The sequence below is a fragment of the Eumetopias jubatus genome, unplaced genomic scaffold (genome assembly GCF_037043125.1).
Source record: "Eumetopias jubatus isolate StellerSeaLion01/CBP00866 unplaced genomic scaffold, mEumJub1_p1.0 scaffold_1, whole genome shotgun sequence".
NCBI classification, from domain to species: domain Eukaryota; kingdom Metazoa; phylum Chordata; class Mammalia; order Carnivora; family Otariidae; genus Eumetopias; species Eumetopias jubatus.
This window is the reverse complement of record NW_028274807.1, coordinates 12,542,365-12,568,817: the sequence shown is the minus strand read 5'-3', so window position 1 is coordinate 12,568,817 and position 26,453 is coordinate 12,542,365. Positions and strand designations below refer to the sequence as shown.

Here is a 26,453-nt window from a genome sequence, read left to right as displayed (position 1 = left end):
AGTTGGTCTGCACAGTTATGAGAAATAAGTGTTGATGTTTTTAAAATGTGATTTGTGACTGTCATTTTGCTTTGTTCTCTTCCTCTTAGCCATGATTGGACCACCTGGAATGCAAGTAGAAGCACTTGCTAATTCTTTACATATGCGTTTCCTAGCCCCTAAAATTGAGAATGAACCTGAAACATGGACCATGAGGAATATTTATAACTCGTGGTTTTATAATGTGCAATATTGGAAAAATGGTTCTGATGAAAAGGTAAGCTCAGCAAATCATATGCATTTCAGACATAGGCTCCCCTTCTTTGCCTAGTGTTAGTCTGAGGCCATGATGATGGAGAAAGGAGGCTAGGAGGCCATCCAGTCAGGGTCTTGCAAGGTGGTAGCACCTTATGGTCCACAGGATCTAAGGCCTGGTCATCTGAGTGCCAGAAGCTTCCCAGTCTGAGGGATACCTGGTATTTGGCTCATGCTTCCCAGGCCCCAAGGGAAATGCATACAGCAGACTTCAGGGTGTTAGCACAGTTAGAGCAGGCCTTTCTCTCCCTGAAGGGAAGTTGCAGGAGAAGGTTGAGAGAGCTGACTCAACAGTTGGCTGGTGGAAGTTGCAGTCAGCTGAATCAGGTGACATGCTGCATGACTGCTATTTTATGGTCTGAAACGCTGTGCCTCATGTACACCATAGAATAGTCCAGTCCATGGTCTGGGCAGCCCCATCCCTGGACGCTAGATGAACAGTGTCACATTTTACCTGTCTGACCCCAGTTTTCGCCATTGCTCTCCTCCTCTTCAGGGGATGGTTCCTTTAAAAACATGAGCTAGGAGTCTGACCTGGTTGGAATGTTGCTCCTGCCAATGTGACTCTAGTCACATTCTTGACCTCGGCTTCCTCATGCCTACAAGATGGGCATAATAATGCATTTCATGGGGCGCTTGGGTGGCTCTATCAGTTAAGCATCCGACTCTCAGTTTCAGCTCAGGTCATGATCCCAGGATCGTGGAATCGAGCCCCACATTGGGCTCCACACTCAGCACAGAGTCTGCTTGAGATTCTCTCTCTCCGTCTCCCCCTTCCCCCACTGGCACACGCTCTCTCTCTCTCTCTCTCTCTCTCTCTCAAAATAAATAAATAAATAAATAAATAAATAAATAAATAAATAAATAAAATCTTTAAAAAAATAACCCACTTCATTAATAAAGTGGGGATGATAACCTACTTCACAGGATTGGGGGAGTTTAAGGACATAATGAAAAAAATAAACTTGTCCGGTTACCTGAACAACATGTGTGGTCAATACATGGGCTTTTCCTTCCCCTTATGTAGACAGAATAAGGCTATTTTCATTCATCCATGGTCAGGTTTTTCCTTATACTTAGTGCTTCCAAGCTGAATGCTATTTGTGGTCCTAAACTGACTTACACATATGTTAATGTAAGTTAGGTTACATATATGTCATCTCCTCTATATTAAATGTTGGTTCTATCATTTAATTCTCAAGAGTTTGGGAGGAAAGGGTTACCCATGTGTGTTGTCTTAGAAATTATGTAATCAAATTTATATGTACATACTGCACAAGCCCCCAAAATCTCAAGCTAATTTCCCCCCCAAAATGCTCCATTAAATGATGCAGGATATCAGCCTTCTTCACCGACTAGATGAGTTTGCTTATAGTTAAGCCCCCAGGAGATGTGTGCCTAGAAAGCAATACAGAATGAGGAGTTTTTAAAGATTTTATTTATTTATTCATAAGAGACACAGAGAGAGAGAGGCAGAGGGAGAGGCAGGCTCCCCGCTGAGCAGGGAGCCCGATGCAGGACTCGATCCCAGGACCCTGGGATCATGACCTGAGCCGAAGGCAGACGCTTAACTATCTGAGCCACCCAGACGCCCCAGAATGAGGAGTTTTATAGTCGCGTGCCAAATGCAGGTATCTCCACTAAGCTCTGGGATGCAAAGGTAAGACAGGATTGACCCACTCAGGGGCTTAGCAGCGTACTCTTATGAAGGATCCGTTTCCACAGTCTACCATGTCTGCATGCCTCCTGTACCAAGCATGAAGCGCAACACCCACTTTAGCTTTAGCTCCTTATCTAGAACGTGCCCACAGGATAGGCATCTGGGGACACATTGGTCCTGTCACTTCCGCCTGCTGTGTGGAAGCCTTTGGTGTGGCGCGGCAAGTGTTGGAAAGGCTGCCTGTTCCCTAGGTCCTCCCTCACGTGGAAACCTAATCCCCAGTGTGACGGTGTTGGAGGTGGGGCCTTTGGGAGGCAGGGGATTAGCGGCCTTATAAAAGGGACCCCAGAGAGCTCCCCGGGCAGGCCCTTCTGCCCTGTGATGCAGACACAGCATGAAGACTGGCTGACTGGATCCAAGTTTGCCAGTGCCTTGGTCTTGGACTCCTCAGCCTTGAGAACTGTGAGGAGTACACGTTTGCTGTTTAGAAGCCGCCTGCTCTGTGTTCTGTTACAGCGCCTACACGGCGTAAGACGATTAGGGTTCCCTTTTAGAACGCAGTGTTAAAAGGCTGCCGTATCCGGTCCCTAAACTCATAGCATAAAAGGCTTCAGGAAACTCTGTTTCTTCCTGGTGGGACAATGTGAACAGATAAAACCAGAAATTCCCTGGGTGTGAAAGACAGCTAGAAAAAGCAAATAGAGGGGACTTGAGCAGGGCTTTTCATGTCTGTCCCTCCCTGCCTGCCACTGTGGGTCAACCCTGAGCTGAATCCCTGAAAAAATAGCATTGCAAGGTTTTAGGGGTATGGGATTTCTAGGAATGAAAGCCCGGATTTTTTATTTTTAATTATTGGAAGTTATACCATACTCTTCATGTAGTCAATGGTAGAATCCAATTCTTGTCATCAATGAGCTTGGCTCTCTCCTACAGTAAAGGAATAGAGACAAGTTGTCAACAAACCCAACGCCAAAAGAAAAATAACCAATTACTGAAGTAAAAAAAAAAAAAAAAGAGTTTGTGCTCACTTTCTGTTGAAGTTCCTATTCACCTGACACATTTTGTTTTATTTTTTTTTAAGATTTTATTTATTTATTTGACACAGAGAGAGAACATGAGCAAGGGGAGTGGGAGAGGGAGAAGCAGGCTTCCCACAGAGCAGGGAGCCCGATGTGGGGCTTGATCCCAGGACCCTGGGACCATGACCTGAGCCCAAGGCACACGCTTAACGACTGAGCCACCCAGGTGCCCCTCATGTAACACATTTTAAATAGGACCCTTCTATCAGGAAATAGAACCATGATGGAAATATGGGTGACGTATGCTCTTGTAGTTCCCTTTGCCTTGCCGGAAACTGTTTTGGTTTACCAAACTCAGGAATATATCATGAATGAGGAGAGCTTACATTCATACTAAGCAGAGTCAGGGAGGCCGAGGTGTGTGCCTTGCAGAGGAGGCCAGCCACTGCCAGGTGAGGGCATTTCAGGTACTCACGCAGAGGACAAGTCTAAAGAGAACCCCGGGCTGCCAGGGTCAGAAACCTGCTCTTGGAAGGAAAAATCACATGGAGTGTCACTCGAATGGACCCATGTCACAGTTCTGGGGCTGCTGTACCAAACTCCCCAAACCCAACAGGAGCATGTTGTCTCAAGGTTCTGGAGGCTCGAAATCTGAGATCCAGGTGTAGGCAGTGATAGTCCTTCCGAGGGTTATGAGGAAGAATCTGTTCCATGCATCTCTCCTAGCTCCCAGATTGCCGGCAATCTTTGGTTCCTTAGCTTGTAGAAGCAAGAACCCCATATCCGGCTCATCTTTACGTGGCATGTGCCTGTCTGTGTCCAGATCTTCTCTTCCTACAAGGACGCCAGTCATGTTGGATTAGGGCTCGTCCTAATGAGCCGATTTGCTGTCATTACCTCCAACTAACTCCCTTCCCAAGGTACTGAGGGTTAGGACTTGAACATATGAATGGGGAAGGGGACACAGTTCAGCCCATACGACCTAATTCCTCTTAAAAAGGGAGTAGGTTGGTTTGTACGGCATCTAAACTAGAGAATTCAGGAAATGAAGCGGTTTGTCAGGACCACGACCGTTCCTTGCCCCACGCCTTAAGATGCTCTCAGGGTCCCCAGAGATGAACCAGGCGGAACACCTGCTTCCATCAGCTTCCTCTTTTGAGCCCAAAGTAAAGATCATAACTGGTAAGATTGGGGCGGGGGGCAGAAGAGAAGATGGTGTCCCTTCACTGCGGAGGCCTGTTTTTATTTTTGTCTTCCTTCCTAGTGGCCAATGACCTGTCAATATGACTTTGAGGTCCTCAGAGATCTTGAGCCATGGGCAACTTACTGTGTTCAAGTTCAAGGGTTTCTTCCTGATCGGAACAAAACTGGGGAATGGAGCAAGCCTGTGTGTGAGCAAACAGCCGATGACGGTGAGTCTTGAGACGCACCAGCTGTAATTCTGCCTCTTCCGAGCCTTTCAAATCGCTTTATAGACACCCACCAAGTGTTAGCATTGGAATGTTCCTTAGACATGAACGCATCTGGCTCCAACTTCAAGCCAGGTCAGCTCTGACTGATCAGCTTCCTGTTGGAAGGAAACCACCCCCTCCTGAGGCAGCTCGTTCCCTCTTAGACCTAAGGGATGGATGGACACGTTTTCCATTCGTTGGACGCTGCCTCCTCACACCCACCCGCGCTGTGCTCATTCTGTCCTGTCAGGCCTCCTGATACAAGTCTTATCAGCCAAGCAAGGTCGAGCCCCGCCACACTGCCCAGAAGCCTCCCCTCCCTGGGCTGCATGTCTCCAGCCCCCTCAGACACACGAGGGAGAGCTTAGAGACCTTGATCACTGTCCCCACCAAGGGCTACTTGTCTCGGCTTCCAGGACCTCAACACAGTCGCTCACAGTGCTCCCTATTTTTTAAAAAAAGAGAGAGGGGGAGAGAGTACCACTGGCCCGGACACTGTGATCATTTACATACAGACACATGGCATTTGCATACGGGGTGATCCAAACTTGCTGCCTGGATGTCTGCACACAAACAACAGGCCTTTTTATTATTTAAAGACATCGTGCAAGGCTCAGCCAGCTCAGACCGTGGAAGGATGAATACACGCAGGTCCACTCCTGGCTGTTTTCATTTACCGAGGCTCTCCTGGAAGCGAGGCACTGGTCTGGGGGCTGCAGAAATACAGAGGAGAGTAGTAATGAATTCCCTCCAGAGAGAACATAACTTCTCATCCTCTGTGTCACAGTGCAGTTCGGAGAAAATTGCAATGCTTCAGTCTCACTGATGCGTCATTTCTGCTTAGCAAGCTCCTGAGTGTTGCTTTCTGGCATTGAATGTATTTCTCACCCAGTTTTGCTTTGTCTCGTCTCATTTGCCAGAAAGAGCTTCAGGATCTTTACCCATTTGTTGCACCCCAGGATGCACCTTCCTTTAGACTGCTTACCCACTTGCCTGCTGATCACTGACCCATCGGAATAGAGTGGACTATTCTATAAGCTGTGTTGGGTTTTTTTGTCCACAAAGTCACTGTGAGTGTAAATGTAAAAAAACTGGTAAATACCAGCTAAAATGGACACACCCAGTGCCAAGTGCAATGCTGTCTCCACTGTGCTCATGACGATTTATGGATAGTTCTCAGAATAAGAGCCCCATAATCAGGTGTGCTTGGAAATGATGGGGCCCTCTCAGAAAAGTCGCCACTGTTAGCATATTTGATCTTTTGGCACCCTTTTTGAGGATCAGCATTCCAAGGAACACAGCCCGGGAAAAACCAGCCCATCGTACCCCATAGTCTAGCAATGAATCACCCTATCCAAAAAAAGGAAAGACAGCCATTTTGAGCTCATTTCTTCTTGGTGCCCGGATGTTGTTTTCGGTTATCATTCTTATCCTTTTTATGTGTTGGTAATTAGCCACTTAATTATCCGTTCTGGGATGTTTGTTATTTTTTCTGGACATCAGCCTCAGGATCACTGGCCTGGAGTTTCTTGAATCTTGTTACTGTTGTTGCTTCCTTGTTTTGTTTTTTTGTTGTTGGTGGTGGGTTTTTTTTTTCTTTTTTCTTTTCTTTTTTTTTTTTTTTTTTTTTTGCTTCCTGGTTCTGTGAACGCACAAAGTGTTTGCCTGAACCCAGGATTCTCTCAGGATCTTTGTGGTGTCATCCAGAGCTCTTCTGCAGTCGTAGTAGCAAGTTTTCTCAGGGCTACAGAGCCCCATAGAAAATCCTGCTATCCCCCTGGAGGGAATTCTCTGTCGTTCTTTTTCTGTGGCCCCCAGTTCAATGCCTTGCATCATCTGTAATCCCAAGGTCAATGCCCCAGTGGACCTGCCTATGTCTGAGCTGGCTGAGCCTCTCTGCAATGCCTTTAAATAAGAAAAACCCCTCCCTTCGTGGGCTGCAGGTTATTTTGTAGGCTACACGTTATTTCTACAGACATTCTCTGTGTTTTTTCTCATTTTATTCCTCTCCTGAATCACTTTTACTTGGATCAGAATTCTGTACCTTGGAAGCCCCCATTCCACTTGAGTCACTAGAATCCCTGGTCTTAGAATTATCCTTCTTTAGGGGCACCTGGGTGGCTCAGTCATTTGGGTGTCTGACTCTTGGTTTCCACTCAGGTCATGATCTCACAGTCGTGGGATCATGTCAGGCTCTGTGCTCAGTGTGGAGTCTGCTTCAGATTCTCTCTCTCTCCCTCTGCCCCTCTCCTGCTCACATGCCCTCCTCTCTCTCTCTCTCTCTCAAATAAGTAAATAAATATTTAAAAAGGAATCATCCTTCTTATCTCTAAACACCTGTCACCTGCTTTCCCAAAACCTTGAGTGTATTTTGGGATCACCCAGTGCCCTGTCCTTCCCCTGTGAACATAACATGGGACATGGGACGAGTCCTGGACGGCCCTGTGTCTCAGCCGCCTCATCTACAGAATAGGGAGACCCAGATCGTGGTGCCACACGCAGGGATGGGAGGGCTCAGAACAGTGCCTGGTACAAAGTGAGCCCTTAATGCATTAGACATTATGGTTATTAGTAATGACATTCTCAAAATCACATTGTGAAGGATTCCTAGTGGTCCTGAGACCTTTATGTCACAAGACATGCTTTGAGGCCTACAATTTGGCCTACAAGAGGAATATTTCAAATATTTTGTGACTATAAATGATGACCCAGGAACTGACAAAGCCCAAACACTTTATGAAAGAAAAGTATAACCCATTGAAAACCTGCTTTTGTCAAACATCATTTTAGTCTTGTGTAAACATAGCTATCTCCTTTGAACCTCACAACCCATTTTTCCATGAGAGCCCTGTAAGGATCGCCCCTTTTACAGACTGGGAAATCAAGGTTCAGAGAGGCGAAGTAACTTGCCCAGAGTCGCTCAGCCAGTAAATGAACAGGGACGGAGCAGGTCACCTGTCCAGTGATTTACTGCCCACGGACTCATTCCACAGGTGAGCACAGGCACAATTTCCCTGCGGGTGAAACAGGGAGAGGCAGTCCGCCTGGCCACGTGGTCAGGTAGGATTGAAAGAAGTCAGAGAGCTTTCTGCGGAGGGTTCTGCTCCCAGATCCTCCCCTAATTCCCAGCCCATGGAAAGCAATGACCCTTTCTTTCTTGGGGTGAGTTACAAAAGCATCCCCTGACTTCACAGGGGGTCTGGGAGGAGGTCCTTTGAGCTCAGCAAGGGCACAGGCCCGAAAGATGATGAGGTCACTGCTGGCATGAATGAAAACACAAGGGGACAAGGGAGGAAGGCAGGCCCGTCCCAACCCCTGCTCCCCCTGCAAACACCACATCCATTCAGACATCTAAGGACTGTCTTGTGGGCCACGTGCTGCTCAGTGTCGGCGGTTTGGGGGGGGGGGGCGTGCTTTGGTCTGCCCTGTGCAAGTAGGAATCGACACTTTCTCTGCAAATAAAATGACTCCCTTTTAAAAGGACTTGCTGTGAAAGGGCACGGTTCATTGGCTTGTCCTTTCTTGGCACCAGATGCTTTGGGTTTTAATCAGGAGGGTGGTGCCGGCTGCCAGGCCCTGGGCACTGGGAGGGTGGGTGACCCCGGGCGGCGGGAGAAGGCACCTGGTGCTGAATGAGGGGAGCCAGGACCCTAAATGCCCTGGTCAGAGATAAAGCCGGATGTTAGAGCAGTAAAAACAGATTTGATTCAGTAAGGACTTACAGGAGGGAAAGAGCTACCTGGGGTGTTTTAAAGGAAGAACAAGGGAAGGGCAGAGAAGAGAGAATTGGGGAAATGACACATCACAAAGCAGGTGAGGGGGTGGGTCAGTGTCCCTGCATTTGGGCCATCGGTGTTGAAAGCCAACTGGCCTTGAATCAAGTCAGACTTCCCCTCCCCGCCGGGGCTGGGGACAGGGTTCCTCCTTCGTGAAGATTGCAGTTGAGAGGAATGGCTTGCAGGTCCTTGAGAAAGACAGCCCTGGGTTTTAGGAGATATGTGTGCATCTCAAAGGGGCGGAGGAAGGATTCACACGCATAAGCTTCGGATAGCAAAGGCTCTGAGAAAGGAAGGCCAGGTGTTGTTGGAAGAAACGCTAAGTTCTTTTGGCAGCCTTGAGTTTTTCCAGACAGAGCCCACGGTGGGTGCTGGCTGGTGCCAGCCGCGTGGAATTTGGGCAGGTGTCTGAGTGCCGGGGGCTTGGATGTGTTGCCATGCCAGGAGCTTTTGCCCTTCTCGGTACAAAGCACCGTGGTGCGTGTGTCTACTTGGGGCTCTGGGGTCCCGTTTCCTGCTTTAAGGCCGCAGAGTCTTCTCCAGCATGCAGAGGCTCATTGCTCATTGCTCACAGTCCCTGCTTATGGTTCTCATCGTGTGTGTCAGCAGAACACACGTTCTGGTTTCGTGCCAGAAACCAAAGCTGGAAAAAGATAGGAAGCGGGGGCAGGGGAGGCACTGGCTGGAAACCCCTGGATCCTTGAGCAGGTGTCCCGTGCTTTCTCCTCACCCCTCCCGAGATAGGCACCCAGCCCCATTTTTGGGGATTCCCACCGGATTGCCATGGTGGCAGAGTGTGGAGGTCAGGTGACCCCAGGTGTCCTTGACCTGAACCTGACGCAGCCCACCGCCCCGTCCCCCTACCCCCGCAGAGACGGCCCCGCCCTGGACTGTCGCCGTGGTCCTGGCAGCCTCGGTGTGCGCGGCCTTCCTGCTGCTCGGCTGCTCCGCCCTGCTGTGGTGTTTGTACAAGAAGACTAAGCACGCCTTCTCCCCCGGGAACTGCCTGCCACAGCACCTGAAAGAGGTAGGTCTAGAATGGGGCCCGGTGGACCCAAAAGCCTTGCCTGGGAGGGCTTCTCGTTTTAAGTCAGGGCCGGCCCAGACCACGTGGCGGGCTTTCCTGGAGAGTGACACCCGTCTGTGTGCAGGTCCGTGCCCCGGGGCCCGCTCCGGGGATGCCCGTGGTCACAGATCAGCCGGCCGGGAGGAGGCAACGCCCTCCCTCCCAACCCGGACTTCGTTCCTTCTCTGACCTGCCCTCCCTGAAGCCCCGAGTCATCGGGGGCCCTCAGCTGGGGCCTCGAGGGCCTCCTTCCTGAAGGAGATCTGGGGGGCACACCTCAGCATCTGCTACCGTGCACCCCTTATACCACAGGGACCCACTGGAGCAGGGCCTCTGAGACTGAAGTTGTTCCTTCTTCCTGGGGAAAGTTACAAGAGGAAGGTTGATGGCACCAGCCCCAGCCACTCTGCTTCGGCTGGTCTCCAGGACGCAAATGACCCTCATGGTCTCTCCTGGTCCCCTGCAGGCCCCTCTCCCCTCTCCTGTGACTAGCCACTGCCCATCTGATTGGGTGACCCAGGCCCTGCGCTCTGAGAAGTCTTGAGTCTCCGGTCACGGGCACCAGAGGTCTGGGCTGCCCTGCGTCTCCGCTCGCCATAGGGATTGTGCAGGGGAGCCCATGAGTCACCCGATGATTCCTTTCCTTGCCAGCTAGGCTCTTGACATGAAGAGGGGGTGGCCTTAACTGAAAGTTTACCAGGACTCTTGCTGTGCCCCCCCCCCCCCCGGGAGAAAGGCTCTCCCTCTGGGAACCCTCTAGACCAGCAGTCAGCAAACTCTCCCTTGAAGGGCCAGATAAAGCAAATATTCTAGGCCTTGGAGGCCAAGAGGCAAAACGAAGATGTTATATAGGTACTTATACAACCACTTAAATGTAGTCATTTAAAACTCTTAAAACCATGCTGAATTCCTGGGCTGCACCGTAGTGTGCTGACCCTGCTCTGGACTCACAGAGCCTAAAATGGCATGTGCAGGGGGCACCAAGTTCCCCGAGTGGGTCCCTGGGAGTGATGGTAAGCGGGGCCACTCCTGTGTCTACCCCGTGGTTCCTGAACCCATGCGTTCTAGGCATTGAGGATGCTTCTGGTGGTTGCTGGCACTCTCTGGCATCCCTGGGCTTGTAGACGCATCACCCCAATCCCTGCCTTCATCTTCCCATGATGTCCTCCGTGTGTGTGTCTGTGTCCACATTTCCTGTTCCTCTAAGGACACCAGCCATATTGGATTCAAGGCCCACCCGAAGGAGTTCATTTTAGCTCGATTACCTCTGTAAAGACGCTGTCTCCAAATAAGGTCACGTTCTGAGGTGACGACACTGGGAGGGGCAGCAGAGCCCCTCGACAGGAGTTGACGCTTGTTTGAGGAATGATTTGCTGTCCCTGTTCCGCAGGGCCTTGGTCAGCACTGCTGAGGCCTGACTGACCCAGGGCCCCGTGGCGGTCTTGGAGTTCATAAATGATACAGAGACACTTGGAGCCATTCCCCTGAGTCCACACACAGGCCTCTCCCACAGACTTCCTCGTCCCTGACCCTCCAGTCTCCCTTCTTCTGGGTTCCCTGACCACCAGCCTAGCCATTAACCTCTGCCGGTGAGTCCACAAGGAGCCCAATCTTGGGCCACTTTTCTTCCAACACAAGAGGACAGCCAGATGCACGGCCCAGAGCTCTGCCTGGTGGAGGGCTTCCTCCTCTCCACTGCCATTCAGGGCCCCCTGGTTCAGCCCCCAGTGCTACCGCGGGCCATTTTGGGTTTGCACCTGCATGCTGCGCCAACCTCCCCATGAACCATGTTTGACCTTCTGTTCCCTCAGCTGCTCCCCGCCCCCCGTCGTCACGGTGTGAATAGAGGTAGAGGTGCTGGTGCAGCAGGGGTGGACGGTGCGGGAGGCTGGGCCCCATGCATATGCATCCTCTGACCTCATTGTAGGACCTAGTGGGTCCAAAAGGCCTTGTGGTGGTTGGTCACTTCTGGGTGGCCTGGTCTCTCAGTGTCAGAGTGCTGCAGGCTCTGTCTCGACCAGCTCCCTATAACATCTAGAAGCCGTTTTTCAAATAGGGCTTAATTGTCTGCCGCGTGATGGCCTAGCCTGGCCCCCAACCTGTAGTGACCTGCCCTGTGATTCTCCCTTTAGGATTTGCCAGACACTCCAGCATCTTTTCCCACCACAGACCCTTTCCTACCACAGACCTGCCACGTCACATAGCCAATTCATGTTCAACTGGTGTGTCGTCCGTGATCGATCATGCTGGGCCTTGGTAGCCCTGCACCAACCAGCCACGGGATGTGGCTAGGGCACCCTGCTCCATGGCCCTTACCTTCTGCAGGGCCCTCTCCTGCCCTCAGCGCTGTCCTGTGTCCCTCTTAATTGTATTCCCAGGGGCAGAACGTGCTGCCTTTACACCCACAGAGGCCCACCTAGCATCCTGCTAGTTCTTAGTGGTGGGAGGGGTGAGATGTGATCATTGGTCCTTTACTTTGGAGAGGATGTCCAGCACGCCCTACTCCATGGGAGCCCTGAAACTTCGCTGATACGGCAGGCCCCTGAATGTTCACCCAGGGGGTGTCCCACGCTCTGAAGTGCATGTGCCTAATCAAGGCCTTGCCACTTCTTTCCCTTCTGGTCCTCTTACCATATTGTCACCATAGCTGATGTCGGGCCTTGTCCCCAGACCACCCAGAGGTTATAGACTGCCCCCCGGGAAGGACATAGTCCCGCGGCCGAGCCAGGCCAGCCCCAGGGTTCCGAGGCTACCGCAACTCCACCATGAGGGCTGGTCTGGGCCACGCAGCATCCACAGTGGGTGGAAAGGGAGACACGTGACCACAGGCAAGCCCTTTTAACAAGAGGTGTTAACCGAGACTGCAGCACCAGAATGAGCCAGGAAGTCTCTGCGAGCTCTGGAGAAGCGGGAAGAACAAAGAGGGGCAGGTCCATTGTTCAGGGTAGAAAGTGTTTTGTAAGTGGAGACCCAGCAGGAAGCAGAACTATTCACCTGCTCTTTGTGCTTCTGGCTCGCCATCACAGACTGGTCAGACAGGAAAGGACAGATGGGGCTACGTGCTTCCAGGCAAATCAAAGCCAGAGACGGGCGTAGGAAAGGGGCCCTTGGAATGAGCCCCCCCTCCGAGGCTAGAAGACTTTGCAGACCAGCCTGCAGAGCCCGCCCCTGTGATTCATCTGAGAAATGCTGGCAGGTGCTGGAAAAGGGCGGGGCGGGGGGGGTGAGGATGAAGGAGGGGCCAGGAAACTATGCAGACTGGGGTCATTGCATCATGAAATTCTCCAGCCTGATGCCTGATGTAAAGGTCCACTAACCATGGCCCAGAGAATAATTACGAGTTCCGGGAGACTTAGTGGGGATGGAGACTTGGCGTTGAAGCCATAGGGAGGTTTATCCAATAGGATATATTGAGTTTCTGTGTGTGTCCCACCCGGAGACCAGCCTGATCCTTGCTTTCCTGAGGCTCACAGCGCATTTTCCTCTGTTCCTTCCTGTCCCCTTTCCCTGGAGAATCAAGAATGGCTCTAGTCCATTCTTACGAATCCACTGGACCCAAGGGTTTGGGGAGGTTCCTCCTGCCCCCAGTGCCTTCTTTTGTGCAACAGAGATCTGGACATAATTCCTCTTGCCCCCCCGCCCCCATCAGCTGGTGGAGACCCAGACGGTGGGAGGTAGAAATCCTGACAGGTCCACACCAGGGGCAGTACCACTCCAGCAGCTTAAGTTAAGTCCCATCAAAGGGCTGAGTGTGGAGATGGCATTAAGAGGGCAGCGGACTGTCAGGGGTGAAGCTACAAGTCAACAGTGGAGGGGAGAGGGAAAGCTGCGGAGCCCGGAGACCATCTCTACGATCCTGAAGATCAAGAGCATTGGTGGAACTATGAGGAGGGACAGCGGGAAACACGAAGTCAGCAGATGTTCTGGGAACCACATCCAGGCATCTTTCATGGTCCAAAGAGCGGGAGAGACCCAGATGGCTAGACTCGGGTTCCCGCCTTTAACCAGCCCCTGTTCCCGGGGAGAGACAAACCCGACGATAAACCGAGTCCATAAAATGCACTAGACAGAAACATAGCACAAGCCACGTGTGTTTTAAATTGGCTAATAGCCACGTTTTTTGAGTTTTTTTTTTAAGTAAAAAAGGGCAGATGAAATTAACATTAACAATATATTTTATATAACCCAGTATATACAAAATAATCATTTCAACATGTAATGAGTATTCTTTTTAATTTTTGAAATATTGACGCTCTTTTTTTCCTACAAAGCCTTCGAAATCTGGTATTTCTCACAGCACAGGTTGATTCCAACTAGCGACGTTTCAGGTGGTGAGTAAGCCACCCGTGACACGTGGCTACCGACTGGGCGGGCAGTGCAGGGCTGAGGGCTGAAAGTGGGGACACATTGGGTCCTGGCGAGCCCCCCAAAAGGGCCCCTAACTCAGCCTGAGGACACGGTGGGAGGTTCTGCTCGTTATTCCAAGATACATTCATCCCGTTCTTGTGATGTGCTGCTTCCTAGAGGAGGTGACGCTCAGGCCAAGTTAGTGCCACAGCACTGGGACCGGTCTAAAAATAGCTCCCTCCCAGTTTAAGAGAAGAAGCAATCAGAGGGGGACCTCATTGCACCGTCAGAGGGTGGTTCTGAGGTGCAGATTTGTCGTCACATTTTTAGAAATTGTGGTAAAGCACAAGGAACATAAAATTTGCCATCTTGGCCATTTTTAAGTGCAGAGTTCAGTGCCATTAAGTGCATTCACGCTGGGTCACATTGGTGGGCAACCGGCACCGCTGTCCATCACCGGAACTTTTTCATCATCCCAAACGGAGTCTGTCCCCAGTAAACAAGAACTCCCCATCTCCCCCTCCGCTGCCCCTGGTACCTCCCCCCATCCCACTTTCTGTCTATGAATTTGACTCCTTTAGGGACCTCACATTCAGCAGAGTCATACAATATTCGTCCTTTCAGTGTCTGGCTTATTCCACTTAACATGACATCCTAAAGGTTCATCCACGTAGCAGGTATCAGAAATTCATTCCTTTTCAAGGCTGAATCATTTTCCGTTGTATGGATAGACCCATTTTATTTATCCACTCCAGCGCTGAAGGACACTGGCATTGTTACTACCTTCTGGCTTTCGTGAGTAATGCTGCTGTGAACAGAAGTTACGAGTCAACAATGCAAATATGTCTTTGAGACCCAGCTTTCAGTTCCGCTGCGTGTGTATTCAGAAGTGAAATTGCTGGGTGCCTGCGTGGCTCAGTTGGTTAAGCGACTGTCTTCGGCTCAGATCATGATGCTGGAGTCCCGGGATCGAGTCCCACATTGGGCTCCCTGCTCGGCAGGGAGTCTGCTTCTCCCTCTGACCCTCTTCCCTCTCGTGCTCTCTGTCTCTCATTCTCTCTCTCTCTCAAATAAAAATCTTAAAAAAAAAAAAAAGGAGGTGAAATTGCTGCATCATATCGCCATCCTGTTTTTAAATTTTTGAGGAACTCTGATGCTGTGATTGTCAAATGCTTTAAACCAGGCTTCTCCAGCCAGGAGTTCTGTATAAATCTGTGTAAGCCCAGAAAAAGAAATGGGAAAATTTTGATCATTAACTTTCTTTCTTTTTTTTCCCCCCCTTCCATAGTTTTTAGGCCATCCTCATCACAGTACTCTTCTGTTTTTCTCCTTCCCACCCTCTGATGAGAATGAAGTCTTTGACAAACTGAGTGTCATTATGCAAGTCTCCGAACACAGCAGGCAGAATTCTGGCGATGGCTGCACCCCTGGGGTCCCGTCTGGGCAGGGGTCCTCCGAGCCGGTCCCTGAGGAGGGAACACATTCAGCAGGGTACAGCACCCCCCTCCTTCTCTCGCCCACCTCTGACCGTCAGCGGAGCGGGAAACCCCCTGAGCAAACCCCACATCTAGAACTCTCAGACTCCAGGACAGCATCTAAACAACCAAAGAGCTAGATTTTAAAGGCTTGCTTGGCAAAAACACTCCATGGTGGGAATGTGCTGCTTTATAAAGGCCTCACTGATTTAAAAAAAAAAAAATTGTTGATCACTGGGGAGTATAATTTTCAGCCTCTTCTGCTCACTAATATAAGAAACAAGTTTTAATTAGAAGAAACAAAAATAGTTAAAATGAGGACTAACCAGAGGGCCAAGAGACGGATCCAAAAAACAGCCTCAAGTCAAAAGTGGTCAGTGAACTTTCTGGATTCTCAGGGATACTTGGACTGGATTTATTTTGCTATCTGTGTATGTTTTATATAGTGCTGGTGCTCTATTAAAGTTTTATTCTCTATTTCATCTGTGTGCATGAATGGTACTACATTTGGGTAATTGGCAGATAATGCATGAGGCTCTCATTTGCCGTTTCTGGTGGTGTTCTCAGTCCCTTCCTGCTGTCACCCGGGAAATGGTGCCGGGGGTGAGGGTCTAATGGTATCTGGGAGCCATCAGTCTAGGAAGACTTGGATTCCAGACACCTACTAGCCTGTGACTCTTCGGTTTCCTCATCTGCACGTGGAAATTAAAAGACCTAAGGATTGATCATATTGTATGAAATGCACTGCCCCCAAGGGCGCCTGGGTGGCTCAGTCAGCTCAGGTCATGATCTCAGGGTCGTGGGATCGAGCTCTGTGTCGGGCTCCATGCTCAATGCAGGGTTGGCTCGAGGATTCTCTCTCTCCCTCTGCCCCTCCCTCTACACTCTCTCTCTTTCTAAAATAAATACATAAATCTTGAAAAAAAAAAAGTGCTGTCCCCAGTGCCTGCACACCCTAAGCACTCGATAAATGGTAGGTAGTCTTTTTTTTTTAAATTTTTTATTGTTATGGTAATCACCATACATTACATCATTAGTTTTTGATGTAGTGTTCCATGATTCATTGTTTGTGCATAACACCCAGTGCTCCACGCAGAACATGCCCTCTTTAATACCCATGGCCAGGCTAACCCATCCCCCCACCCCTAAATGGTAGCTAGTCTTACCAGCAACATAATCTCATGGGTATGACTTTAACTCCACACACCGAGGTCAGCAACCAATGTCTCTTCCTCTGGGTCAGATTGCCCAATAAAGCAGATTTCTCAAAGGCCACAAAAATGGGAAAAACCCTTCGAATAACTTGACATATTTAAAATGAAGCATCACAGGCGGGGGTGGAGTGGAGGAGGCAGGGAGAAGGGAGATGAGATCATTGACCTCCCTTAAGTTCATTTTACATTTCAGTATTTTTAAATTATTTTCAGTAACACTGTCGAGGGAGGGATCACCGTATTTTCAGTTCTCAGTGCCCCAGAGATCTTAACTATAGTCTGGGGCTCGTCTCGAGGCAGGGGAGAGAAATTGATTCCCTTCCCCAGTTAAGCTCTTCCTCCCTAAACACATAGCAACAGGGGGGCTCTACTTGGGGAGGCATCTGGCTCTGGAGAGAAGAAAAGAGACACCTCAGCACCCACCCTCTCCCTGCTGTGGACACTCAGCATTCTTTTTGCCCCCCTCGCATCTGAATCTCCTGCACGTGTCTGAGGAATCTCCCACCTTGCAAATGTGAACCCCTCCCTCTCTCTGGGGGCTCCAAATGCTGTGTGTCCATTTCCCAGCCCCCTCACTGCTGGGCTATAGGCACGCAAGCCAGGCTCCAGCCCAGTCTGACTTAGAAGGCAGGCAATAGCAACAGAGGTAGGGGTTCTGGGAAAAGTGGCCAACGGCCAGGGGGTGTTCACACCAGCAGCAGTGACGTCCCCACAAGCTGGGGTCTGATGTGGACATTGTTCCTGCCTGGGTCCCCTCTGAGGCTGTTTTCCCCAATGCTTCCAGAGAATCGGTGAGCTCCTCTCCATTATATTGAGAAACTTCTTTTCTGCTTATATCAGCCCCAATCAGTTTTTCATGTTTGCATCTAAAATCCTTAGCAGGGGGCGCCTGGGTGGCTCAGTCAGTTAAGCGTCTGCCTTCTGCTCAGGTCATGATCTCGGGGTCCTGGGATCAAGCCCTACATTGGGCTCCCTGCTCAGCAGGGAGCCTGCTTCTCCTTCTGCCTCTGCCCCCCCCAACCTCCCCCAGCTTGTACGCGCACACACTCTCTCTCCCTCCCTCTCAAATAAATAAATAAAATCTTTAAAAAATAAAAATAAAACTCTGAGCAGGCACCAAGAGTGAAATGGAGTGGATGTGGATTTCCCAGTCCTAAAAATGCACCTAGCAAGTGCAGGAGGAAGGCAGACATGAGCCATCTCTTTCCACGGTTTCCTAGCAGAGGGAGCTGACAGATACACTTTCCCTCCAGAGGTGGGAAGTCCTGAAGGGTTTAAAGGAGAAGGAGTTGAAGCCCAAGATTGGCTAGCCGGAGCCTGGGGCACTAACAACCTCCTACCTAGGATGGGAGACCTGGGGTACGAAGACAAGGGGACAGAAAACCATGCATCTTTCCCGGCCAAGAGCTGACAACTGAGGCTCTGCCCTGCCCCACTGGGGAAGACCCAGGTATTTTGTGTGGTGGAGTGGAACCAGAGGCACCTCAGTGACCAAGGACTCTAAGCACACTGAGGAATGCATGTTGTTTGCTCCCCTGACCCTGCCCACACGCCCCAACTCCCACAGCTGATGGACATTCACTTAGTGCTGAAAAGCGCCCCCCTCCACATATTCCCCATCCTCCTAAGCACTCCTTTTATCTCTTGTCCGCCTCTTTAATGATGCAATCTGCTCAAGCCTTCAGCACAGTAAATAAGGGACACGTCTATCCTTCAGCAATCTTGGTGATAAGGAATGACTATTTGACTTCCATTTCCCACAACATGGCTGACTAGGCAAACTCCCTGGCCCTCAGATGAAATCAACTGAAATGCTGGATGTAATGTTCAAAAAAATCATTTCAGTTGATTCCTAACAAGGAAGGAAGGAATATTCAGAGGCCAATATCTATAGAAGCTGACCAAGTGCCGCCTTTCACCTTGAGGGCATTTGACAAACCTTGTAGGTATTGGCCCCTCACAAGTTCTGAAGGGACAGAAGACAAAGACCAGGGCTCATACAAGGTGGGGTCTCAAGGAGCCCTCCCCATAAATCTGAAATCCCAAAGAGCCATCCCCTCTTTGTAAGGGCGACTAGGAATAAATGAATCCTATCCCGCCCCCATATTTATTTCCTAGGGCTGCTATCACAAAGTACCACAGACTTGGTGACTTAACAGAAACATATTCTCTCATAGTTTCAGAGGCCAAAAATCCAAAATCAGTATCACTAGGCTGAATTCAAGGTGTTGGAAAAGGTCTTCAGAGTTTTTAGGAGACAATGTGTTCCTTCTTCCAAATGCCGGCATCCCTTGGTGGGTGGCAACCTCACTTCTGTCTCTGTTTCTGCGTTCACATGACCTTCTCCCCTTCTGTGTGTGTCTCCCTCTGCCTCTCTCTTATGAGGACACTTGTGGTTGCATGTAAGCCCCACCCAGATAATCCAGGAAATTTTCGCCATCTCAAGATCCTCAATTGAAGCACATCTGCAAGTCCCTATTTCCGAATAAAGTCACATTCACAGGTGTCAGGGACTAGGACCTCGCATCTTGGAGGGTTATTATTCAGTCCACCACATATCCCTAGCAGGGACTACAAGGGCACCTTTTTGGTTTTGGTTGTGTTTTTGGAGTGAAGGGGCAAAATATATCCTTCCTGAGAAGTTATCATCTCAAACGAAAGGTGTACAGCCCCAAATCACACTGTCTGGGTGGTCAACAAAAACTTCAGGGTTAGCTGTTAGAAATCACAAAACCCAAAAGGAAAGCCTCATGAGCAAGATCCAGCAGAAACAGCAAGCAAATAAGTCGGACCCACAAAGACTTCAGAACCTGCCATACACAGAAGATACAGCATGCTTAGCAGAGTTAAATACATGTGAGGGGCACTGACAATGTCAGGAATGCACAAGAAGCTGGATCGTTCTGCTTTATTGTAGCAGCACATGAATCCCAAATTGCAGCGACTAAGAGCAAAGACTTATTTCTCACTCATTTTGCATGTGGCCGGAGGTCACCTGTCAGTCTGTCCTAATCCCAGTGACTTCTTCATTCTAGGATCTAGGCTGAAGGACATGCTATAATGGCAAAAGAAATGCCAGTCTCACAATAGTTCTTAGAGTTTCCGCTTGGACGTGGCGCCTGTCATTTCTGTCCACACTCCTTTGCTCAAAGACATGGCCAAGGCCAATGTCAATAGAGTGGGGAAGTACTCCTTCCTCAAGTAGGAACTGTAAGTCATATAGCAACAACTGGAGGAATGTAAAATCCTCTTACAAGGAAGGGAGAGGACCACTGGGAGAAATCCTTACAATCTGCTACAGACTGAGAAATCACCAAATAGATTTGGGGGGCGGGGTGCGCATAGACCTGTAGAAATGAAAACTATCATCGTTGAAATGTACAAGTCACAGGATGGGTTGAACCACAGGTTAGACACAGCTGAAGATAGAGTGAGAAAACTGGGCAGGAAGAGGAGTGTGTTTGTCAGGGTCCAGAGAAACAAAACCAATTGGAAGTGTGTACCTCCATGCAGAGAGAGAGATTTGTTTTAAGGAATTGGCTCACAGGATTGTGGAGGCTGGCAAATCCAAAATACATAAGGCAGATTGATAGCCTAGAGATCCAGGGAAGATCTGACATTTAGTTGAGTCCAGAAGCAGCCTTGAGGAAGGATTACCTCTTCCATGAAGACCTCAGTCTTTTTGCTCTTAAAGCCTTCAACCGATTGGATGAGGCCCACCCACATTATGGAGAGTAATCTGCTTTACTCAAAGTCTACTGATTTAAATATTAATTTCGTCTGAAAACTATCTCCACAGCAACATTCAGATGCATCTGATCAAATACCGGGGTGCTATGGGCCAGCCAAGTTGACACATACAATTAACCACTGGAAGGGTAGATCTGAAGTGAACATCAAGGAGGCAATATAGAGAAACATAGGATAGAGAATGTGAGAGGTTCATATATAAGACATATGATGGATAGAGTGAGATGATCTCTTATGTGTCTGATCACAATCTCAGAGGAGAGGTGAGAAAGGAGGAAGCCACAGCACCATTCAAATATTTGCAAAGACAACAGCTGTTTAAGCTACCAGTCCACCAAATCAGGAAGGCTAACAAATCCCAAGCTGGACAAATAAGGAGAAATCACATCAGAGTGAAACTACAGGACATCAAAAACAGAGAACAATTAAATTTATGGATAATTCCTCCACAGTAATAGAAGCCCAAAGTGGATAGAATATGTTCCAAGTGCATCAAAAATCTCAGTCAACTTAGACCTGTATATCCTGCAAAATGTGTATCCCTTCAGGAAAGGGACAAAACAAAGACTCAGACAAACAAAAGTTGAGAGTGTTTGACATCAAAAGGTCTTGATCAGATAAAGATCTAAAGGGTGTATTTTAGGCCGAAGGATACCATTCCCATGTGGAAGTTATGATACGTAAGAAGAAAAAAGGAAAGAAACTGGTAAATACATGAGTTAATCTAAACAAATATTGAACTGCATAAAACAGTAATAATCTATTCTGGGTGAGCAAAGCAGCAACTAAAACATGGAGGGGAAGAACTGCAGATAAACTGACTTCATGTTCCTGCTGGGCTTCAGAGAAGAATAAAGACACTGATTCATTTGAGACATGGATAAGTTAAGTATGTTGAGATTTCTAGAGTCACCTCATCACTAGAGAAGTGGTTCCCAACTGGGGTGAGGAGGGCGGGGGACAATTTTGATCCCAGGGGACATGGGACAATGTCTAGAAACATTTGCACTTGTCAGAACTGAAGGGGTGTTACTGGCATCTGGGGAACAGAAGTTAGGAAACTGCAAAGCATCCAACAATGCACAAGATAGCCAACATGCAACAAAGAAATATCTGGCCCAAAATATCAATAGAGAAGTTGGGAAACTCTGTACTAAAAGAAAAGAGCAGAATAACAAAAATGACTCAGTCAAGAGACTACTCTGACCAAAAAGGAAAAGAGACCTTAAAAAAGGGGGGGAGGGCAGAACAAATAGGAAATGTAAGTAATATACCAGAAATAAATCAACAAGTAAATGGACTAAGTGATCCAGTAAAAGATAAAACTATCAGAGTGTATTTTTTAAATGATAGTAAAATTCTAGCTGTTTTTAAAAGACCCACAGAAAACATACAAATATAGAAAAATTGGAAATAAAAAGAGGGCAAAGGATATGCCAGGCAAACTCTCACCAAGCAAGCTGATTTCATTATATTAACATCATACAAAAAAGACACGAAGGCACAAAGGATCTTTGTAGAAGTTTTGGTTCATCGGGAAGGTAAGACAGTTCTAACCATGTACACGCTTCACAACTGACAGAGCCACAAGGAGAGCCAGACAAATTCACTGTCACATTTAAGGTAGTAATAACAGTTGCCACTTGGTGTGGCACTGACAACGAGCCAGATGCTGTGCTGGGCACGTTACCAATTCTGTTGTCTGTTGACTCTAAAATGCCACCCGTTATAAGATGCACCATTAGTATTTGAACTAAGAAAAAAGAAAGAGGGGCGCCTGGGTGGCTCAGTCGGTTAAGCATCTGACTCTTGATCTCAGCTCCGGTCTTGATCTCAGGGTGGAGAGTTCAAGCCCCATATTGGGATCCATGCTGGGTGTGGAGCCTACTTAAAAAAAATAGCAAAGAGAGAGAGAGAGAATGAAAGGAAGGGAGGGAGGGAGGGAGGACGGACGGACGGAAGGAAGGAAGGAAGGAAGGAAGGAAGGAAGGAAGGAAGGAAGGAAGGAAATATTAGGATGGAAGCTATGCCTCAGTATCGATTGTCAGACAAATGTAAATGTCAGAGATGTTAAAATGCACGCGCACACATGTGCATGTGCGTGTGTGTGTGTGTGTGTGTAGAGACAGAGAGGAAGTAACTGTGACAAAGTATTAATAACGATTCTAAATGCAGGGTATTTAGACATTCAACTTCTCTATAGCTTCAAAAGTTTTTATGATAGGGACGCCTGGATATCTCAGTCGGTTGAACGTCCGACTCTTGACTTCAGCTCAGGTCCTGATCTCAGGGTGGTGGGATCGAGCCCTGCTTCGGGCTCCGTGCTCAGAGGGAAGCCTACTCCAGGATTCTCTCTCTCCCTCTGCCCCTCCCCCACTTGCACACACACACTCTCTCTCTCAAATAAATAAATAGATCTTTTTTTAAAAAGTTTTCACAATAAATAGTAGGGGAAAATTGTAATAAATATACAAATGCTTACAAATAGTCATCATTCCAACACTTTTCGATTTCCATGTGTTCAAAATACCCAGGATTTTCTCAAAATGTGCTGATAATGGGGTTTTGTCTCAGGAAAAAAATCTGTGCAGTCATTTTCCCATTTGTTTTGCTGCTTTAACTTTATAAATGGTTCTGTCCCAGTATCTTCCTGTCTAATAGGTAACATTTCCACTGCCCCTTGCCAGGGAGGACGCTGTTGGACTTCTTTGAGGGGATGCTGCCTGGGCTGAGAGGTGGCCCCCAAACAGGGAAGAAATCGAGAACACCACACCCCAGTATGCAGAGTGTCCACATGGGTGGTGAGTGGGACGGGCTGAGCCTGAGTCCCTGCAGAGACTTCAGGGCTGACCTGCAGAGCCACACGAAAACAGTAGGACTAATGGCATCTACACCACACCACAAGGATGCTGGCGAGGACACCGGGCAACTAACCCTTGTCCTATCTAACTGTCCAGTTGATTCCTTCTTATTTGCATTCTTGCTTTGTCTGCTTCAGCATTCAGAGGCTTTTCTCCCCAGATTTGTCCAAATCCCTTTTTCTACATGATGGAACCGTTTGCGATGTCTTCCTTTCAAATGTACTTGAAACTTCTTTTTTTTTAAAGATTTTATTTATTTATTTGAGAGAGAGAGCATGAGCGTTGAGGAGGGGCAAAGGGAGAGGGAGAAGCAGACTCCCCGCTGAGCAGGGAGCCCAATGTGGGGCTCGATCCCAGGACCTGAGATCACACTGAGCCAAAGGCAGACACTTAACCGACCAAGCCACCCAGGCGCCCCATTTTTTTCTTTCTAATTAAGTAATAATATTGACAACATTATCACGTATTAACTTTGGGCTGTGTGCCAGGCTTTGTGATCTATTATCTCACTTATTCTTTGCGGTTGAAGCTTCAGCAAGAACCTCTGAAACCGTGTAACAAAAGGCGTTCATCCCGGATCCGTGACGAGAGAGAGTCGGGGTGGATTCTGCTGCCTTGTCGAATGTTTGGAGCCCGGCCATATTGAGGAGGATGTGGGCAACTGGCCGCTGAGGCTGTAGACTTTGCAGCTATGAAGGAGGGAAGAACCCCACTTATGTGGAAAATGTCCAAGACTCCTGAGACCAGAGGGGATTCAGCAGATCATCTTGTGGGCCACCACTAAGACGTTGCGGCAGAAACATGAAAGGTCCTCCCTGAGGGCAGCCAGCTGAGCCAACTTCCCTCCTCCGCGTCCTTCCCCTTGCTGGCTCTTTATGGGAGTCCAGCCTTATGGGAGAGGAACTCACTACCCATCCTCATGGGTCTCCTGCCCTGCTGCCCTTAGCCTCCAAGGCATTCTGTTTCATCTCTCACATCTGTGGCTGCCCATGGCCACCTGGGGAACTTTAGATTGCCTGGCCTTGCCCTGATCCATTAATTCCGGCTCTCTGGGAGAGGGATTCGGGCATCGCTCTTTTGTAAATCTTCCCCAGGTTTTTCCAGTGTGCAACCAAAATGGAGACCCGCTGCTCTCTTTAGAGTGTTTATGCTACTGTTCAAAGGAAAACCACGGGCCCAAAATGGCATCTCTGAGGCCAAGTCCCCAAACTGGGGCTTGATACATGATCTAATTGCAGCTTCAACCACCCCCAGAAATGTAGTCTTAACTGGTCAGGAGTTTTTCCATCAGTGCCAAGGAGTCTGCCACAGGGGCTCCCTGTGTCCCCCAAAGGAAGATGAGATCATCTGCTTGATAAGACCCCTTGCCCTTCCCCCTGAAGGGAAAGCCTTGCCTGGAACCGTCTTTTGCTCTTGCTAATAATTTTCTTGCCCCACCCTCCTTCCATAAAATCCTTCCATTTGGTACAACTCCTCAGAGCGCCCTTCTACTTGCTAGATGGGATGCCGCAACATTCACAAATCATTGAATAAAGCCAGTGAGACCTTCAAACTTACTTGGTTGAGCTTTTTTGTTACTTAACAGTAGCTTGTGAGGACCTGTTAACTGCACTCCCTATGTCGTCCTGTTCTCTAGCCTTTAAAGGGAGCACTCTTGCTTTTAATACCCAGCTAACATGGTCTACCCCCCACCCTGTGCTTTTCTAGGAAGGTCAGAGGTCATCCGGGGTTGTGAGCATCTCCGGAAAATATTTTCATGGCCGACACCTCCCCCCTCCCCCAGCACTGCTTCAGGCTTCTGATGTGCTCACCACAGGTCATCTGGGAAGCAGTTCTGGAGGCTGCTATCCCTTTCCCTGAGCCAGCACCTGTCACAGAGCCTAGTACTAAGAAATGCCTATTGACTCAATAGCTAATGCAAAATAGTAAACTGAAGCCTTCTTGAATATGCCACCATGACATATGTGGATGATATCAAGAGTCATAAACATGTGCAGATTAAACAGAGCAGATTCTGGTCAGGTTCAATAAGTTCACAAAACACCATAAAACATATGAAAGGGAGCAACAAATTCAGTGAAAAATTTCCAGGTAAAGGAAAAAAGGGTTCTATTCTGTAAGGTTATCCTGACTACTTTCAAATTGAGTTGAAGTTGCTTTTCAGATCCAACTGTACATCAGAAGTCACTCAGAATGTTACAGAATCTCTATCTAGTCCCCATTCTTAATATTTTGGTTTCTCATTGCTAAAATGTAGCCTCTAATCTAGTCGGCAGTGGAAGAGCCCTTTGGGAATCACCCCCTCAATGGCAAACTCTGTTTTCATGTTAAAAGTCATCTTGGAGTCCAAGGACCAATCATGGAGTATTTTCAAGAATGAGGTTTTAAAATAGCTGGCTGGCTGTTAAGAGAAGCCCAGCATCAAGGAGTTTCTAGATCCAGTGTTGGGTCAAATGTTCTCAGTCCTTGTTGAATGCTCTGATTATCCTTAGAGGCAGATGTGAGAATTAAAGCTTTGCTGTGCCCCCAGGTCTGTTGTTTTCCTCAAAGATTGGCTCTTCTGGTTCCTGCCAAGATGGGCTCCTGAGACTACCACCATCACTAGGCATCTGCTTGCAGCTTCCATCATGGGAAATCACATCTAATTTCTCAGACTCTCATTCTCACCAAAAGGTGAGGAAGAAACAGAGAGCTATAATAAGGGTGGATCAAATAACTGTGGAAGAAACCTTAAGTTAAACAAAAATCACTATTTTCCCTTTCTTTTTCTAGCCTTCCAGAAATTCCATGTAGGACTCATGGCTAGGAAATGCAGTCTTAAAAAATGACAACAGATTGCATTTGCCAAATAAAACCAGGGAATGCTCATATCTGGATGGTTCCAATTTGAAACTGGAGGACACTTTTGTGGCTGATCACAAGCCAGGAGGGCCTCCAGGAAGTCACATAGACATGCAATACTAATATTAGTGCAAAAAACACAGGAAGTGCTACGTGAACCCTCAAGGGAGTTGGTGGCCCTCTCTGGTCCTGCCCAGCATCCTGTGTAAACTGCAATTTCAATACTTTAAAAACTAATAACAATAAACAGCTTTCTTGAGATGTAATTCAGACACCACACAATGCACATTTGAAGCAGACAATGAAAACATTTTCAGCGTATTCAGTCAGCTGTCACCACTCTTCACTTGCAGAACACTTTCATCTCCCCAGAAAGAGGCCACCTTCTCATTAGCCGTCCCTCCCTAATGACTAATCTACTTTAGGTGTCAGTGGATTTGCCTATTCTGGACATATAATATAAGTGGAATCCATACAGTATGTGGTCCTTTGTGGCTGGCTTCTTTCTTTTTCTTTTTTTTTTTTAAGATTTTATTTATTTATTTGAGACAGAGACAGCAGGGTGGGTGACAGGAAGAGGGAGAGGGACAAGCGGACTCCATGCTGAGCACAAAACCTTTATGTGGGGCTCGATCCCAGGACCCTGAGATCATGACCTGAGCTGAAGTCAGACACTCAACTAACTGAGCCACCCAGGTG

General features: G+C 48.4%; 1 protein-coding gene across 2 annotated transcripts in view; it reads left to right on the top strand.

Moving 5' to 3' along the window:
- Positions 1 to 15,570, top strand: part of IFNAR2 (interferon alpha and beta receptor subunit 2) — a 55,304-nt gene extending 39,734 nt beyond the window's left edge. For both annotated transcript variants that reach the window (XM_088024052.1, XM_028114998.2), the window contains 4 exons: positions 90 to 256; positions 4,238 to 4,385; positions 9,073 to 9,227; positions 14,902 to 15,570. In XM_088024052.1, coding sequence (XP_087880178.1) covers positions 90 to 256; positions 4,238 to 4,385; positions 9,073 to 9,227; positions 14,902 to 15,228 — 797 coding nt within the window. In that variant the 3' untranslated portion in view covers positions 15,229 to 15,570. The remainder of the gene's footprint in view (positions 1 to 89; positions 257 to 4,237; positions 4,386 to 9,072; positions 9,228 to 14,901) is intronic.
- The last annotated feature ends 10,883 nt before the right edge of the window (positions 15,571 to 26,453 follow it).